The 19,263-nt window shown below is 41.1% G+C and overlaps 1 protein-coding gene across 4 annotated transcripts in view; it reads right to left on the reverse strand.

The window, feature by feature from the left end:
• Positions 1–3,909: 3,909 nt before the first annotated feature.
• Positions 3,910–19,263, reverse strand: part of EEF1AKMT1 (EEF1A lysine methyltransferase 1) — a 56,719-nt gene continuing 41,365 nt past the window's right edge. For all 4 annotated transcript variants that reach the window (XM_053563292.1, XM_053563293.1, XM_053563294.1 and 1 more), the window contains 3 exons: positions 14,062–14,144; positions 8,209–8,489; positions 3,910–5,386 (listed from right to left, as the gene is read on the reverse strand). In XM_053563292.1, the coding sequence (XP_053419267.1) occupies positions 5,250–5,386; positions 8,209–8,489; positions 14,062–14,144 (501 nt within the window). In that variant the 3' untranslated portion in view covers positions 3,910–5,249. The remainder of the gene's footprint in view (positions 5,387–8,208; positions 8,490–14,061; positions 14,145–19,263) is intronic.

The following is a 19,263-nucleotide window of genomic DNA, read 5'->3' on the forward strand; positions in this document are numbered from 1 at the left end:
TCAACCTGGGGGAGAGGAATGGGATCCTCTCGTGGTTGTATGTCTAGAATACATTCCTGTGAGAAAACAAGGTTTAAAGCAACTACAAAAATCCATATATTAATAGGAAAATGCCATTCAATCCAGTAATGTGGATATTGTTTCAGTCTGTTGTGTAATATTTTCCAGGCTACTCCTAAATATAAATAGCGTAAGCTAAGAGGAAGGTGCATTCAGTAGAGCAAATTATTTGCATGGGGAAAATGTCACAATTTTATTCATTGTATTATGAGTTAGCTTATTAAAAGTTACCATATTCTCAGAAGAAATTAGCTTTCCGTTCAAAAATTTAGAAAAGCAAGCTCTGTGTTTTTTTCTTTTTTTGTAGAGATAGAGTCTCACTTTATGGCCCTCGGTAGAGTGCCATGGCATCACACAGCTCACAGCAACCTCCAACTCCTGGGCTTCAGCGATTCTCTTGCCTCAGCCTCCAGAGTAGCTGGGACTACAGGCGCCTGCCACAACGCTCAGCTATTTTTTGGTTGCAGTTCAGCAGGGGCAGGCGCCCTACCGACTGAGCCACAGGCGCTGCCCTGTGTTTTTTTCTCTTAACGGCATATTCATCCACTTAGTAAATTCCTACTGGGCACTTCCCTGGTTCCAGTTACTGAGCTTCTACAAGACAATTGTCAACTAGATACAATCTCTTTCTTTAGCTAAAACAAAAACTATAAGCCCCCAACTGCTTACATGCTAGGGTGCTGCCTTATGTATGAATCTGCATTCCTTTTCCTTGATGAGCTACATTTTCCTAATTTGGGAAATAAGCGCATAACACCCACCTCATGGAAGTTGGTAAAGCCCCCAGCAGTGCCTGGCCTGCAGTATACAGGTACCCAATACAGTAGGCATTAAAACATTGTCCCAAACATGTATAAGCTACATTTAAAATAAAAATCAAGCTAAGCCTCCTTTGTATTATATTTATTGCTGTAGTAGGCATCTGTCAGATGTGATTTTTTTTTTTTTTTGGTATAACAAATTAAGTTTAGGCTGTCTGTGGCACAGTGGTTATGGCACTGGCCACATGCACAAAGGCTGGCAGGTTTGAATCCAGCCTGGGCCAGCTAAACAATGGCAACTGCAACCAAAAAATAGCCGGCTGTTGTGGCAGGCATGTGTAGTCCCAGCTACCTGGGAGGCTGAGGCAAGAGAATCGTTTAAGCCCAAGAGCTTGAGGTTGCTGTGAGCTGTGACGCTACAGCACTCTATTGAGGGCGACATAGTGAGACTCGTCTAAAAAAAAAAAAAGGTTACGTTTAAAATGAAATCTGTAGAACTTTCACTAGATAGCTGCTATTGGATACACTTTGAAATTAGAGGTGGTGGCTAAGTTTGGGGAGGTGCTGTTTCAATGAATATTTTATTGAACAGAATTTTGTTCTCGTTTAACACTAAAGTCTTTTGGGGGTGGTGGTGGTGTTGGTATTGTGTTTTATCAAACAAAAGGGAAGTTTACACACTGAAGAAACTATGCCAGTCAAAATTCAAAGACATTTCCCCTCCCCCCAAATTCCACTTGACTAGGGATTGTCTTTATGTATACTGTTCATTTCTAGGCTTTGCAGAGGTGCAACCTTGATGCTATACATTTCAGTGTTTCTTCCTCCTCCAGAAAAGTGCATGTTCTTATCAAATGAATTCTGTCTTGAGGATTCTGTGGCAACACTTGGAATGGAGGTATTTTGCTGGTTACTGAAGGTGTTTTCCAACCAACTGACGGTACCTTGATCGTATACCTGTCCTGTACACATGGAATCACTTGGGAACAGGCATCCAAAAACATTCTGCAAATACCAACAGTGCCATGTTCAGGTGCCAAACACCCACACTTCCTGTTTTGCTACATCTTTCAGTAGGGCAAAGGGCAAGGGGAATGGCCAATTTTAGTAACTTGCTCCAGTTCTGACCATAGAAACGAGCATATAATCCTGTCTCCACAGTTTAAAGTTTCCTGTGTGTTCCCTCTGTTCTTGCCCCCAACACACAGTTGAGCAGTTACAAGGAACTCTCTGGATTTTATTAGCAAAATGAAATTATCCTGTCTCTTCCCATTGTGTGATGGCTAATTTGTCTCTCAGTGCAAATTTCTGAATCAGAAAGGACTTACAAAGATGTCTATGAAAACATTCATTCAGGCTTTGAAGTCTGGAGGTGAGGTAGAAGAGGCGAGGGAGCCTTGTGAGCATTCGTGAAGTTCATTCCACGTCTGCACTTGCAATGCACAGGTGGGGCAACAGGATGGGCTGGCCTACCCTCCTATCATTTGTCCCCTGTGGACCTCCCATTTGATAAGACGGGCCCCAAGGAACACACCAAGCCTGACAAGTCTTTTTTTAAAGGTTGCAGAGTTATAGCGGCAGCTCTTCTCCAGAAGTAGGTCACTTACAAACAAAGATCTGCTAAAATCAAAATCACATCACGGTTCCAAAGCCATGAAACAACACATTGGCTGCTTATTAAACAAAAGAGCAATTACTTCATTTCATAAGCCTCTTAACATGTCCAGTTTTTTGTTTGTTGTTGTTAAGCAGGCCCAACCCAGTTTGAACCCACCACTCCTAGTGCACAGGGCTGGCACTCTAACCACAGAGATATTGGTATCCAGTCTTATGTCCAGTTCTGAAGGGAGTCAAGCTTGCACTTCCACCACTTACCTCTTAGGAAGAAATGTTTCTCTTTAACTGAGTGCTACATTTACAGGACAATTACAATTCTATTATTTCCAGGGTGCTACTACTCTGTCAGAATTCCTACATTAAACATTGCATTTTTTTTTTTTTTAATAAAGTCTCACTCTATTGCCCTGGGCAGAGTGCCACGGCATCATCACAGCTCACAGCAACCTCAAACTCTTGGGCTCAAGCGATCACCTTGTCTCAGCCTCCCGAATAGCTGGGACTACAGGCGCTTGCCGCCATGTGCATTAAGTTTTTTATTCTACTTTTAGTAGAGATGGGGTCTTGCTCTTGCTCAGCTGGTCTGGAACTTTTGAGTTCAAGCAATCCACCTGCTCGGCTCCCAGAGTGCCAGGATTACAAATGTGAGCCACTGTATCTGGCCTAAACATTGCATCTCTTTTCTTTTCTTTCTTTCTTTTTTTTTTTTTTTTTGTAGAAAGTCTCACCCTATCACCCGCAGTAGACCGCCATGGTGTCACACAGCTCACAGCAACCTCCAACTCCTGGGCTTAGGCGATTCTCTTGCCTCAGCCTCTCGAGTAACTGGGACTACAGGTGCCCACCACAACACCCGGCAAGTTTTTTGTTGCAGTTTGGCTGGGACTGAGTTTGAACCCGCCACCCTTGGTATATGGGGCCGGTGCCCTTACTCACTGAGCCACAGGCGCCACCCAACATTGCATTTCTATATGCAATTTGTTACTACAACTTATTACTGGCCCAGGTAATTTTTAGCAAACTGATTCATAAGGAAATAATAGGGGTTATTTTTAAAAGAATAGACATTTATACTTAACATGTGCCAGGCAGTACTGTTAAAAATACCAGTATTTCATACAAACAGAGTGATTTTTTAAAGTAAATTAAAAGTCATCCAGAAGTATGACAGCTGACATCTGAGAAACAAGGGGAAGGAGCAAGTGCGCCCAGGCTTGCTGAATAGGGCTTTGTGCTCTGGCCTTCTTCTCGGGCCCAGTCAGGACAGTGAGTAATGTCCTATGGCATAGGCTCATTTCTGTACCCCACACACACCCTGCAGGGGGGCTGTGGCCCTGCCCCACACAAGAAAGGGACAGCCAAAGAGAAGTGATGTATTTCCTTTCCTTTCACATTGTGTTGGCCAAAGCAAGTGGTATGAGGTGGGGAAGTGTAATCCTTTCCCAGAGAAAAGGAATTTTTTTTGGAAAGCTTTTATTGTCTTTTTTTTTTTTTTGAGACAGACTCACTCTGTTGCCCTTAGTGGAGTGCCATGGCATCATCATAGCTCACAGCAACCTCAAACTCTTAGGCTCAAGAAATCCTCTTGCTTCGGCCTCCTGAGTAGCTGGGATTACAGGTACCTGCCACAATGCCCAGCTAGAAGTTTTTATTTTAAAATGATTGTGGATTCCTAAGAAATTGGAAAAATACTATTGATAGGTCTTACATACCTTTTGCCCAGTTTCCCCTTGCTAACAAATTACCTAACTGTAGTGCAATGTAACAACCAGGAAACAATACTGGTTCAACTCACAGACCCCAGTATGAGGTAACCAGTTTTAGATATGCACATATGTGCGTATGTACAGTTTCATGTAATGCTGTCACATGTGCAGATACGTGAGGCCACCACCATAGGCAAGACACAGACTACTACTACAGTACAAGAGGACTCCTCCTGTATCTACATGACCCCTACCAACCACTAATCTGTTTCCCCTCCAAGAATGTTATAACCAGCAACATCCAATGTATGATCTTTGGGGATTTTTTCATTTAGTTTGATGCTCTTGAGGTCCATCCCACTTGCGTCAATCAACGGGCCATCATCTCTTCTGGCTGCTGACGTCCTCTGGGGTGCAGGTGTATGATGAATATGCTTTGAACAGTGACAACACACATATTTCCCATCTCCCTTTTTGGTTCTGGGGTTTGGTTTACAGACAGAACTTTCATCTTCCCAGGCCATTCAAAGTGAGGGCGCCAAGACTAAGCTGCACAGAAGCCATCAGTGTTCCATTCTCTTCACTATCTTAGCCCTTCCAGAACTGGGAAGAGGAGAATTCCCGTAGGCACCCAGATACTAGCTCCTGGGATTACCAATGTACCTCCCTGTGGGGTTGGTACAAGATGGGGGTGGGGGCCTACGAGCCCTAGGATGCTACCAGACTGTGCCAGACAGTCAGAAGGAGCCCATTTAAGGGAACCTATGGCCTGAGGCCATGGCTGAGGTGCTATCTAATTCAGGAGGCCTTGGGCAATCCACTAAACTGTTCTTCTGATTTTACATACATTAAATGAGAGTGGATTAGGCAGTTTCTAAGGTTTCTTCCAACTCTAATTCCATGGATTCAGGTTGGCAGAAGACTGAACTAGATGTTCTCCTTAAGGAAACAATGACAGGTTGTGATCTTATTTTGAAAATCAGGCCAAGGACAGCTCTTATTTGGTGGGGAGGGGAGGAGGGTATAACTTTTCAATCTAAAAGGAAAATAAAAAAAGAGGAGAAATGTGCCAGGGGCACTGACTGTGTCATGTTACTCCCTATATTTACAGACCACAATCTAGCCCAGATTCATAATTCACATAACAGCAAAACTCATTTGCCAGGTTTCGGGTATGTTTTGGAACAAACTTGCACATCTTCACTCCAAGGAGTTCTGCTGCCAGTTCTTTCATGATGGCCCCTAAAGAGAACAAATTAAATGAATCTAAAAGGTGAATCACCAGCCCCAGATTTCAGCATCAACACAACCACAAGGAAGGGCCTCTAAGTCCCAGAAAATCACTTGACAATAGAGCAGGAGGGTCTCTATGGTCCCTTTTACCTTCTCCAACATTTTTAAAAATAACCTACTTTTCTCCATTTCTTTTTTATTTAAAAATTAATTTTCCGGGCAGCACCTGTGGCTCAAGGAGTAGGGTGCTGGTCCCATATGCCGGAGGTGGCGGGTTCAAACCCAGCCCCGGCCAAAAACCACAAAAAAAAAAAAAAAAAAAAAAAAAAATTTAATTTTCCTAATTTGCAAAGCTGAGACACATAGAAATTTATTAATTTTTTTTAATTTTTATTTTTTTATTAAATCATAGCTGTGTACACTAATGCGATCATGGGGCACCATACACTGGTTTTATGGACCGTTTGACACATTTTCATCACACTGGTTAACATAGCCTTCCCGGCATTTTCTTAGTTATTGTGTTAAGACATTTATATTCTACATTTATTAAGTTTCACATATACCCTTGTAAGATGCACTGCAAGTGTAATCCCGCCAATCCCCCTCCCTCCGCCCACCTCCCTCCTTCCTTCCCCCTATTCTTGGGTTATAACAGGGTTATAGCTTTCATGTGAAAGCCATAAATTAGTTTCATAGTTGGGCTCACATAGAAATTTAGAAGTAGATTATATCCCACAAATAAACATAAGGAAAGCAAAACTCATTGCTAAAAGCCAGGGTTTCCCACCATGGAGTCAAGAACCTCTTTTTTGGTAATATCTAATCTTACAAACTAGTATGAATGCACTGCCACCTTTTCCCCAATTGCTCTCAATTTCACCCCCTGCTCCAATACAGCCAGATCCCTCAACATCCCCTGGCAGGAGGTGGCCCTGGCAGCCCTCACAGGCCAGAAACCTGGGACAGCCCCATTCTTGCCCTTTCTTCCCCAACACTCAGAGCCCAGTGAGCTCTTCCAATTTTATCTTCAAGCATCTTTTAATCCATCTCCTGCCCCCTCCCCCCCACTGCTACAACCTTGTCCAAAGAGCTACTGTCTCTCACCTGGACACTGAAACAGTCCATACGGTGCCTGCACCCACTTCCCCCATGAAATCTCTTCTGTACAAAGTTAAAGCCAACTTCTTTAGACAAATTAGATCCTGTGATTTCAGGCTGAACACTTCGAAAAGAAAACTCCAACTCCCAACTGTTACCTGTTGGGGATCCTCATGCCCATGACTCTACCCTCACCAGACTCCTGCCTGGTTCTGTGCCTGGCCTGGTGCAGCCCCCATAGCTCCGTGACCCTCTAGACTTACTGTGCCAGCACCCCTGGTCTCTGCTTCTTTCATTACACTTGTCAGAATAAGAATGTCATTTCTTCAGTATGTTTTGCTACCTTTTTGTAACCTAGCTCCTAAAACTAAAATGTATACACCGTGAGGTCAGAGCACTGCCTATGTTAGTAAGCAGTTAAATTAATAAGCATTAAATAAATTACCATTTTTGTGTGATCAAAGAGTAGCATTTTTGAGCAAATAACCAATTTCTAACATCAAAGTAGATTCCCTGAAGCTCCAGGGAGTGGCTCAGCCCCTGCTCAAAGCTATGTGCTCAGGGGAGAAGTGTACCCTTGAGGGCCCAAGCCCAGGGCCAGGAACAACACCCATGGGCCTGAATTCCTGGAGTGCCCTGGAGTAAAGAGATTGGGAGGTGACATTTCAGTTCCCCAATTTTACTATATTCACCTCAAACAAGTATATCAATCTCAAATTCTTCTTAATTTAAGGAACCTCATCATTTGTCTACCTCTATATATAACCTTATGCAATTCACTCTAACTCTACAGATTCTAAATTTCTCTTTTATCCAGTAGATTGTCTGGATCAAACACTACTACCAATGTTGATGACGATGATAATGATAATGATGATTAAGTAAAAATAATGGCTAATATTCATGAAGCAGTCGCTATGTACCACACACTGAGATAAGAACTTCATGTGAATTGTATCACTGAATTCTCCATGACCCACAAAGACAAGTAGTATTACCTAGTTTACAGATAAGGAAACTGGGAGCAGAGAGGTTAATAACCTTTTGAGGGTCACATACAAAGTAGTAGATTCAGGATTTGAGTTTTGTTTTGAGCCTACTACCCAGGCTAGAGTAGTACAATGGTGCAATCACAGCTCACTGTAACCTTGACTTCCTGGGCTTAAGCAATCCTCCCACCTTAGCCTCCTGAATAGCTAGGACTCAAGAATGCACACCACCACGTGTGACTAAATGTACTTATTTTTTTGTAGAGATAGGGTCTCACTATGTTGCCTAGGCCAGACTCAAATTACTGGCCTCAAGCAATCCTCCAGGTTCCCAAAGTGCTGGGATTGTAGGTGTGAGCCACCATGGACTGGCCCAAGAATTGAGGTTTGTTTTTTTTTTAATTTTGAGACAGAGTATCACTTTCTTGCCTCCCTTCCTTAGAATGGTGTGACATCATAGCTCACAGCAACCTCCAACTCTTGGGCTTAAACAATTCTCTTGCTTCAGTCTCCCTATTGGCTGGGACTACAGGAGCCCACCACAATGCCAGCTATTTTTAGAGATGGGGACCTCACTCTTGCTTAGGCTGGTCTTGAACTCCTGAACGCAAGCAATCAACCCACCTTGGCCTCCCAGAGTGCTGGAGAATTTGAGTTTTAAATCTCTTCCAACTTTTGAAACCTAAGACTTATATATCAGCTGTCACTGGCTTTTGTGAAATAATGAAATGTAGCATCTACCTGTGCACAACAGGATCTTGCCTTGAGTCAGGTACTTGATGGTTTCTGATGTTTTTCTGAGACACTCCTCAGAAAGATAGGGAGGATCTGCTACTACGATGTCAAAACTATGAGCAGCAATTTTGGGAGGTAAATCCAATGGATTATTGTAATCATAAAAGATAAACTCCTCTCCGTACACAGCAAATCTTTTGTCATATTCGAAGATATATATTGAAAAGTCTTCTCTGTGCAGCTCTCTGAGTTTCTGGTAAATGCTGGGGGCACTCACACATGCTATTCTAGAAGACAAAACGAACACACTCATAAAATGGCCTTCATATTAAATAGATAGCTTATGGAATTAAATAACTACTTCACCACCACCACCCCCGCCAAAAGGCCCTAATGTTCAGATTTTCTTAAAGGAAATCATAGTGCAAACTAATGTGATAGTAAATTTTGAGTAAACAATTTATAGTTCCTTACTTTTAAGGAATTTGCTATTAATCTGCAACTCCTAATTTTGAGGTATGAAAAGATAAATGTGCTTTTTACAGTAATAAATGTAAAATATCATGAACACACTATAACAAAAGTTAGATGTAGTTAGCCCAAAGCCTAAATCTACCCATTATTTTCATGTTGGGCCTTTAATATTTATTTCAAATACTTGTAGTTCCAACTAAATATTTTGAAGTCATACTGAAATACTCCTATCTGCTGTGGTTTCCAAAAGTATACATTAAAATGAGGTTTCACTTCAGATAAGCTATTTTGAATTTCTGCTTCTTTTTTTTATAAGGAAATTAAAGTATCTGTTTCATTACAGGCAGTCCTCAGTTCTGTGAATGAGTAATGTTCTAAGAGTTAACTTTTAAAATTAGCCGCTGAAAAAGCTAGAAGTAACCTAAACATTGAACTGTTGAGTTGACTCTGGTATACCTCTTTCAATGGAATGTTCTGTAGCCATTTTAAAAAGACTGAAGTAGCCCTCTCTATGCTGATAAGGAACAATATCCAAGATCTATTCAAGGAACACAAGAGTGTAAAATATGCTTTCATGGATACAGCAATATTTGCTCACAGATGCATAGGCAACCTCTGGAAGGCATGGGAGGGGGTTTAAGGAACCTGGACACAGTGGGGAAGAGACTGACATTTCCTTTAAATTCCCTCTGTCACTTATGAACTTTTATGATGTGCATATACTGTAATTCAAAAAATGGATACATTTTTTTTTTTTAATAGAGACAGTGTTACCCATCCCAGTTAGGTATCTGTGCTAGGCTAAAAATGTTTCTCAGCTCAAATACACTTGGAGCAGATAAAGTCCATGATGTCACATAAGAATTCTGTGGGGGAGCGGCCCCTGTGGCTCAAGGAGTAGGGTGCCGGTCCCATATGCCGGAGGTGGTGGGTTCAAACCTAGCCCCGGCCAAAAAAAAACAAAACAAAAAACAAAGGCTCAAGAATTCTGTGGGGAACCTGTGTGTCCCAGCCTGGCCAGCAGGGCACAACTGTCCCTGAGCAGTGGCTCTGGATTAGGCCCCGGGGGAGAGAAGATGCCCAAGGACACTGGGATTACATCTTCACTGCACTGCAAGGGAACAGCAGCAACTGAGGATTATATAAACACAATGAAAATATCTTCTGAGAAAGAAGGTGAAATGAAGATATTTTCAGACAAACAGTATCTGAGAGTTTGCCTCTAGCAAACTTTCCCTGAGAAATTCTAAAGGATGCAGGACAGTGCATATAAAGTAAGGCAGCCTAGTGGTCCAGAATGCAAGAAGGAATGAGAGCAGAGAGACTAGTGAATATGGCAGAGACAGCAGAGATTATTAGGTAGCCATGGGATAAAAGGCCTTGAATTGAAACCCCAACTTTCTGATAGTTGACTCTGGTGTTAGAGGCTCTCTTTAAAATGCAGAGTGTAATATAATAACTACCTCACAGAGATGTAAGGAAAGAATGAGAGGGCACACAGTAAGTGCTCAATAAATATTGCCTGTTATCATACCTCTCTAAAATTATCATTTATGTTCTATAAATAATGGAGTTGCCTTTCAGGAAAAATAAAAAATTGTTTTCAAAGCCTTTATTATTAATAGAACAAAAACTATATGTAAAACCAGTTATTAAGAAAAACATAATAAACAACTATATACAATCATTAAAAAAGAACAGAAAAATGAAAAACAGATTTCTGTTAAAGATGGAAGACAGAATGCATGCATTTTGATTTTCTCACCCATGAAAGCGCACTAAATCAAATAGAATAAAATTTCAATCAGTTTTGCTATTTAGGCATATACCTCCCAGAATGAAGGGGATACCAGAGGATACTTAAGAACCACAGCTGGGAAACCGAAAAGCAAATGGTGAGTGGTGATTGTCAGCACATCGGAAGAGGCCAAATCCTGCACTGGCATCCCAGAAAGCTGAGGAGAACCCTGGCTTACTTACATCACGGCATCCCCCAGGGCTCTGGAAACTGCCAAACTAGGTAACTCAAGGAGAAGGGGTGAAGGTGGGGGCAAAACCAGGAGGATTTGTTGAAAGGCCTATTTAGGAAGCAGTTAGGTTCCAAGGAAATTCCACATCCCAAGCCTTGATGAATCTGCCTCTACACAACTGAGACGGAAAACTGAAGGAATATTCTCCAGATTGGGGGATGTGTGGAAGGGGATGCCAGGCACAGCTGATGAGGATGAGCCACGTGGCAATTAGGAGGAGTAAGTTAAAGCCACTGCATCTGAGACTACCAGCCTTCTTTCAGTCATGTTCCTCCAAGAATGACAGCAACTGCATGCTAAACTTCCAGGTAGGAATTTTGAGTGTCATCCCCAGACCTCTGACCCAACTGCAAGAAAGGGCCTAGCCACACTGACACTGAGGGTCCCTAAGAGACAGCTCGTGCAGACCCTCCAAGTGTAGGGACCATGCAGATGAGTCTACCCTGTGTCCCAGCTTCCAGCTCCTGAGTGCTCCTTCCTTACATGAGAACAGACAGCTGGGGGACAGCAGGCAAGGAGCACATCTTAGATAAATATCTAATATTAAATAAACAGAAAACAGCCTTTTGTAATTAAACGGACTCTACAGGGAGAAGAAAACTTTTTCAAAGATCCTGTAACATCCTCAGAAGGATGAATGAGATACAATAATAAAGAAATATTTACTGGGTGGCACCTGTAGCTCAAAGGAGTAGGGCTCAAGCCCCATATCTGGAGGTGGTGGGCTCAAACCTGGCCCTGGCCAAAAACTGCCAAAAAAAAAAAGAAAGAAATATTTACAGGCCAGAAAAGAGCTACAGATAACTAATTAGTAACAAATAGGGTAAACTCAGTAGAAAGTTTAGACACAGCTGAGGAATTCTCCCAGAAAGTAGTATAAAGAGACAGTAGATAGCAAAAGAAGAAAATTAGAAGATAGGTCCAATATTCAAATAATAGAAGTTCCAGAAAGAGGAACAGAAAAAAAACAGTGAGAAAAGAAATCAAATAACTAATTTAAGATAATTTTCTCAAACTGAAGGACATGAATGATGAACATGAAGGGCTCCCCAGCACCCAGGACAGTACATGAAAGCTCCACACCAAGACACAGTGAATACTGGGGCTTGAGAGAAAATCCTAAATTTGCAGCAGGCAGGATGGAAAAAGGCAGGTTTCCTACAAGAAATCAGAATGATGTTGGATTTCTTGCCAGTACCTATGGAAGCCTGGAGACAAGGGAAAAATGTCTTCAAAATCTGGAATGAGCTATCCAACAAAACTATCACAATCAAGAGTAAGGGGAGGACAAAAGCATTTGCAGACATGAAAGTTTCAATCCCATATACCTTCCCTGTAGAAGCTACAGGAGGATGTATGCCTCCATCATAACACTGTCAACTAAGAATCAGGGTACGGGAAACAGGGAATCCTGAATAAGATAGAGGTAAAAGGACTCCAATATGACAGTGAAGGGAGATACCAAGATAAGAGCTGAACAAAGCTAGAAACCAATGGGTACAAACTGGAACAGAGTGCAAACAAAACCCTGGAAGGAATTTTATTCAAGAAGTTGAAACCCTGGGTGCAGTAGCTCATGCCTATTAATCCTAGCACTCTGGGAGGCCGAAGTGAGAGTATCCCTGAACTCAGGAGTTCAAGACCAGCCTGAGCAAGATTAAGACCCCATCACTACTAAAAAAAATAAAGGCCTGGTGCAGTGACTACGCCTGTAATCCTCACACCCTAGGAGGCAGGGGCACGTGGATTGCTTGAGCTCAAGAGTTCGAGACCAGCCTGAGCTAGAGCAAGACACTCCCATCTCTACTAAAAATAGAAAAACTAGCCGGGTGTTGTGGTGGGTGCCTGTAGTCACAGCTACTCAGGAGGCTGAGGCAGGAGGATGGCTTGATTGAGCCCAAGAATTTGAGGTTGCTGTGAGCTATGATGCGATGGCACTCTACCCAGGAGACAAAAGTAAGACTTTCTAAAGATGAGACGATGAGAAGACAATACTACACGATGAGGAGACAAGACCAGACCAGAGTGGTGCCTCACACCTGTAATCCTAGCATTCTGGGAGTCTGAGGTGGAAGGATCCCTTGAGTTCAAGAATTCTAGACCAGCCTGAGCAAAGCAAGAACACATCTCTATTCAAAATAGAAAAATTAGTGGGGTATTATGTCAGGTACCTATAGTCCCAGCTACTCTGGAGGCTGAGGCAGGAGGGGATAACTTGAGCCGAGGAGTGTGAAGTTGCTGTGAACTAAGCTAATGCCATGGCATTCTAGCCTGGGCACTAGAAAGAGTAAGATTCTGTCTCAGAAAAGTAAATTCTGTCTCAAATAAAAAAAGTTGAAACAGGCCAGTGCAGTGGCTCACACTTGTAATCCTAATACTCTGGGAGACCAAGGTGAGTGGATTGCCTGAGCTCAGGAGTTCAAGACCAGCCTGAGCCAGAGCAAGACCTCGTCTCTAAGAAAACAAACAAACAAACAAACAAAAAAGCCAGGCATTGTGGCTGGCACCTGTATCCCAGCTACTTGGCAGGATGACACAAGAGAGTCACTTAAGCCCAAGAGTTTGAGGTTGCTATGAGCTGTGATGCCCCATCACTCTACAGAGGGTGACAAAGTGAGATTCTGTCTCAAAAAAAAAAAAAAAAGTTGAAGTATGTTTTAACTTATTTATAGCAGATTTAGAAAGAGAATTAAGGGGTAATTTAGTGACATGGAGATAGACTACAATAAAATTAAGAGAACTATGTTTTCATGGAAAATGAAAAGAAAGGAAGAGGCTCAACTGTAAAGAACACTTACGTAGTCATAACAATATAAACGTTTTTTTGAAGTCTGATGATAAATACCAAGGTTTTTCTTTTCTTTTTTGCAGTTTTTGGCCAGGGCTGGGTTTGAACCCGACACCTCCGGCATACGGGGCTGGCGCCCTATCCCTTTGAGCCACAGGAGCCGTCCTAATACCAAGGAATAAATTGAAAGGGAGATGAAAGTGAAGGTAGCTACAGGAGAAACAAGCAATAGATTTTTTTAGATAAATCTTTTAGAACTTTCGCACAAAGTTTTGATAAAAATAAAATTAACAGAAAAGAAAAACCTATATTCTTAAAATTTCAGAAGACTCAAACATTACAATTTTTTCTTTTAAAGCAAACTGTAAAACTATAAAGATAGGAATCAGGTTAGAAAATGTTAAAACAGAGATAAGAAATCCTACAATGTATAGATACTGGAGTGGGTCCCTAAACTCAGTATTGCAGCACATCTTTGTCATGTGCTGCAAACCATCTCTACTAGGAAGGACATTCTAAATTTACTTTAGACTAGAAGACAAAAAGAGAATTAAAAATGAATCTCACCTGCCACCTTCTCCAGTAGCAGCAATGACTTCCTGTGCAAGTCGCAAAGCAGTTTCCTGACTATACCAAAACTGGCTTAATTGCTGTAACAGAGGAATGGGTTGGGATCATTTTAGAATTGGCGTAAACTTTGTCCTTTTAATTTATACCTACTATACCAGCATGCATGTATTTTAAATAAATTTTTCTTTTAAAAATTAATTTTTCTTTGAAATTATTTTATTTATTCACTTTTATTTATATAAAATATAAATTTATAGAAAATTTTTTTATTCCTTGCTTGAGCCCCAGAGTTTGAGGTTGCTGTGAGCTAGGCTGAGGCCGTCACACTCTAGCCCAGACAACAGAGTAAGACTCTCTCAAAAAAAAAAAAAAAAGGTAACCAGACAGCAAGCATGAGAAAGAGGCATTCTTAAACACTAAATTCTTTTAGACAGAGTTTCCAGTGTTACACCCTACTGGAATATTTGATAATAGTCATTAAGACCTTTAAAATGCCCATGCCCTTTGGTAGGAACTTTTTTTTTTGAGACAGAGTCTTACTCTGTTGCCCTCAGTAGAGTACTATGGCATCAGAGCTCACAGCAACCTCAAACACTTTGGCTCAAGAGATCCTCTTGCCTCAACCTTTCTAGCAGCCGAGTAGCTACAGACACCCACCACAAAACCTGGCTAGTTTTTCTAGTTTTAGTAGAGATGAGGTCTGCTCTTGTTCAGGCTGGTCTTGAACTCCTGAGCTCAAGCAATCTAGCAATCTGCCCATCTTGGCCTCCCAGAGTGCTAGGATTATAGATGTGACCTGTCTCGCTCCATATTGAAATTATTTTAAATTAATATTATACCAGCCACTAATGAATTAATGGAATCTATGCATTGAGTGTCAATGGCCACTAACATCATAAAAAGGATGACTTACAGTCAATGTTTCTCCTAATGGAAGATCATACTCCCACCTATGTGTGAGTCTTCCCAAGCAAACTGAACTTGAATCTGATTAAGCTTCTAGACGGAAAAACACATTAAATAATACCACAGGATGCAATCAGCTCTAATTCATGGCCTCATCTTTACCTTATGCATGTTTCCTGGAATTACCTTCTTTTCCCTCAGGGGCCAGTTGTTTCTTTTCATGCTTATTCGGTTTCATGCTGACTAATGATTTTAAAAAATTTCTAGTCATACTTGATTATTTATTCGTATTTACAAATTAAGGACGATTTTAATGAAAAAAATAGCTTGGTTTTCCTCTGTAATACAGGGTGTCCCAAAGGGCACCACATATAAGAAAATTAACAAACTCATATTTTAATTTTTTGTTTTTTTAGAGGTAGAGTTTCACTTTGCCATGGCATCACAGCTCACAGCAACCTCCATCTTTCGGGCTTAGGCAATTCCCTTGCCTCAACCTTTTAGAGGTAGAGTTTCACTTTGCCATGGCATCACAGCTTACAGCAACCCCCATCTTTCAGCCTTAGGCAATTCCCTTGCCTCAGCATTTTTTTTTTTTTTAACAAGTTCATCATTTAATAAGTCTGAATGCATTTTCACCACATGGTATTATACACGGTCATCTGTTGAAACATTTCTTTTTAACAGATCTTAGTTTAAAAAAGTCATAGATACTGTGAATTCTGTATAAATTGGTGGATAGTAAGTTAGTTCCTTTGTTTTGACTTACAAGCCTCAACTTCACCACAGAATAAAGAAGGTAGGCCAAAGAAAGCATAATCGGTCACTCGTATAGAACAGTATTGTTTCTATAATTTGAAGCTTTCTGAATGGACGAGTTCAGGCCTGATGTAACTGTAAAAAGATTACTTAATGAACAGACTATATGGAAAGTGTACAAAATGTTATTAACTTTAATCATTAATAGCTTAAATAGCACTATATTACTAACTATTCAAAATCAAAAACCAGTTTTTGAATCCCCAGGAAGGCAGCATATGTACACAACCATGCCACCTTGTACTCAGGGGTGTGTCAATACATATTTCAACAGAAACTTTGGCTTTAGGAAAGAGTCACAAACATTTAAAAGAATGGCTTTAATTGTCATTTTAAGTATATGGTAGGGGAAGTGTGCTTTAATTAAATATACATCATACCAGTGATGCTGGCAAGGTTGAAAGTTATTCCTAATGTTGATAGCTATTTAATGTGTTTTATTATTTAATGTGTTTTTCCGTCTAGAAAAACGTAGCTGGGACTACAGGTGCCCACCACAATGCCCAGCTATTTTTTCTTACAGTCTGGCTGGGGCTTTGAACCTGCCACCCTCGGTATATGGGGCCAGCGCCCTACTCGCTGAGCCACAGGCGCCGCCCCCAAACTCATATTTTATATATAAACATTTTTTACTGCAGATGATGTGAGGATACAAACGATTAGATTACAACACTTACGTTTGTTTGGTAAGGACACTATTGCAGTTGTGTCCCGCAACGAGAAGGTGTGCCATACACCCTTAACATTATGCCCATTAATGGGGAGCACACCAATCCTCCTCCCTCTGCTTTTCTCTCCCTTCCCTTCTCCCATTCCCCTGAACTTGAATTGAGTTTTTCTTGTATAAGCATGTATTAATTCATCTACTGGCTTCATATTAGTACAGAGTACATTAGACACTTGTTTTTCCATTCTTGTGATACTTTACTAAAGAGAATGTTCTCCAACACTATCCAGGTTAGTACAAAAGATAAAAACTTTCCATCTGGGCGGCGCCTGTGGCTCAACGGGTAGGGCGCCGGTCCCATATGCCGGAGGTGGCGGGTTCAAGCCCAGCCCCGGCCAAAAAAAAACAAAACAAAAAACTTTCCATCTTTTTTATGGCTTAACAGTATTCCATGGTATACAGTTTATTAATCTATTAATGGGTTGATGGGCACTTGGTCTGTTTCCACATCTTTAAGATTATAAATTGAGCTGCAGCACCGGTAGCTCACTGAGTAGGGCGCCGGCCACATACAACAAGGCAGGCGGGTTCAAGTCCAGCCTGGGCCTGCTAAACAATGACAACGGCAACAAAAGAAAAAAAAAATTGGCTTGGTGCCTGTGCCTCAAGAGGCTAAGGAGCCAGCCACATACACATGAGCTGGCAGGTTCGAATCCAGCCCAGGCCCGCCAAACAACAATTGATGGCTGCAACCAAAAAAAGAGCTGGGCGTTGTGGATAGGCACCTATAGTCCCAGCTACTTGGGAGGCTGAGGCAAGAGAATCGCTTAAGTCCAAGAGTTGGAGGTTGCTGTGAGCTGTGACTCCAAGACACTCTACCGAGGGTGACATAATGAGACTCTGTCTCAAAAAAAAAAAAACAAGTAAATCGAGCTGCAATAAATAATCTAGAGCATGGGCGGTGCCTGCAGCTCAAAGAGTAGGGCGCTGGCCCCATATACCAGAGGTTGTGGGTTCAAACCCCACCCCGGCCAAAAACTGAAAAAAAAAAAAATAATAATAATAATAATAATCTAGAGCAAACGTCCTTATGGTAAAATTATTTTTTTCTTCTGGGTAGTTGCCAAGTAATGGGATCAAATGGAAGGTCTATTTTGAGTTCTTTGAGGATTCACCATACTTCTTTCCAAGGAGGCTGTATTAGTTTGTAGTCTCACCAACAGTGTAAAAGTATTCCCTTCTCTATACACCCTTGCCAGAATCAGCAGGTTTGAGACTTTGCAACGTGGGCTAATTCTCACTGGGGGTAGATAATATCTCAAGTTGATTTTGATTTGCATTTCTCCAATGATTAGGGATGATGAGCATTTTTTTCTTTTCTTTTGTTTTTTGCCGTGGTGTAATAGCTTACGCCAACCTCAAACTCTGGGGATCAAGAGATTCTCTTGCTTCAGCCTCCCAAGTAGCTGGGACTACAGGCACTCGCCACAACGCCCAGGTATTTTTAGAGACTGGGTCTTGCTCTTGCTCAGGCTAGTCTCTCCTGAGCTCAGGCAATCCACCCACCTTTGGCCTCCCAGAGTACTAGGATTACAGGCATGAGGCACTGTGCCCGGCGATGAGCATTTTTCACATGTTTGCTGGCCATTTTCATGTTTGCTGGTCTTCTTGGAAGAAGATTCTGTTCATGTCTCTTGTGCAATGATAAGTGGGATTATTTGCTCTTTTATTGTTGATCAATATGAGTTCTCTGTAGATTCTATTTATCAACCCATTGTCAGATTTGTAACATGCAAGTATCTTTTCCCAATCTAAAGGTTGTCTATTTGCTTTAATTGTTGTATTCTTACCTGTGCAGAAGCTTTTTAACTTAATTAAGTCCCATTTATTTATTTTTGTTGTTGTTGTGATTGCCAGTGAGGTCTTCTTCATAAAATCTTTCCCCAGGCCAATACCATCAATTTTTCCCATGTTTTCTTTTAAGATTTTTATTATTTCATGTCTTAGATTTAAATCTTTTATCTATCTTGAGTTAATTTTTGTAACTGGTGAGAGGTGCAGGTCCAATTTCAGTGGTTATCCAATTTTCCCAGCACCACTTTTTGAATAGAGATTTTTTTCCCCCAGTGTATACTTTGGTTTGGTTTATCAAAGATCAGATGGCAATAAGAGGCCAGTTTCATCTGAAGGTTTTCTATTCTGTTCCATATGTCTGTGCCAATACCATGCTATTATGACTACTGTGGACTTCAAATATAACCTGAAATCTGGTACAGTGATGTCTCCAGATTTGTTTGATTTTCAAGAATTGCCTTGGCTATATAGGATTTTTTCTGGTTCTATACAAAATGAAGAACTATTTGTCAGAGTTCTTCAAAGTATGATTTTGGTATTTTAATGGGGATTGCATTAAATCTGTAGGTTGCTTTGGGTAGTATAGACATTTTAACAATGTCAATTCTTCCCAGCCAAGAGGATTGTATGTTCTTCCATTTGTTAATATCTTTTCGTATTTCTTTTCTTAAGGTGTTACAATTCTCTTTGTAAAGGTCCATTGCCTCCTTTATTAGGTATATTCTTAGGTTTTTCATTTTCTTTGAAGCTACTGTGATGGGTATTATGTCCTTGATTTGTTTCTCAACTTGACTGTTGGTGATGTACAAAGGCTACTAATTTGTGGACACAGATTTTATACACTGAGATGTTACTGCATTTCTTGATCACTTCCAGGAGTTCTGTGGTTAAGTCTCTTCTGGGGTTTTCTAAGTATAAGATCATTTCATTGGCAGAGAGTGAGAGTTAGACCT

This window comes from Nycticebus coucang, chromosome 15 (assembly GCF_027406575.1).
Source record: "Nycticebus coucang isolate mNycCou1 chromosome 15, mNycCou1.pri, whole genome shotgun sequence".
In the NCBI taxonomy this organism is placed as follows: domain Eukaryota; kingdom Metazoa; phylum Chordata; class Mammalia; order Primates; family Lorisidae; genus Nycticebus; species Nycticebus coucang.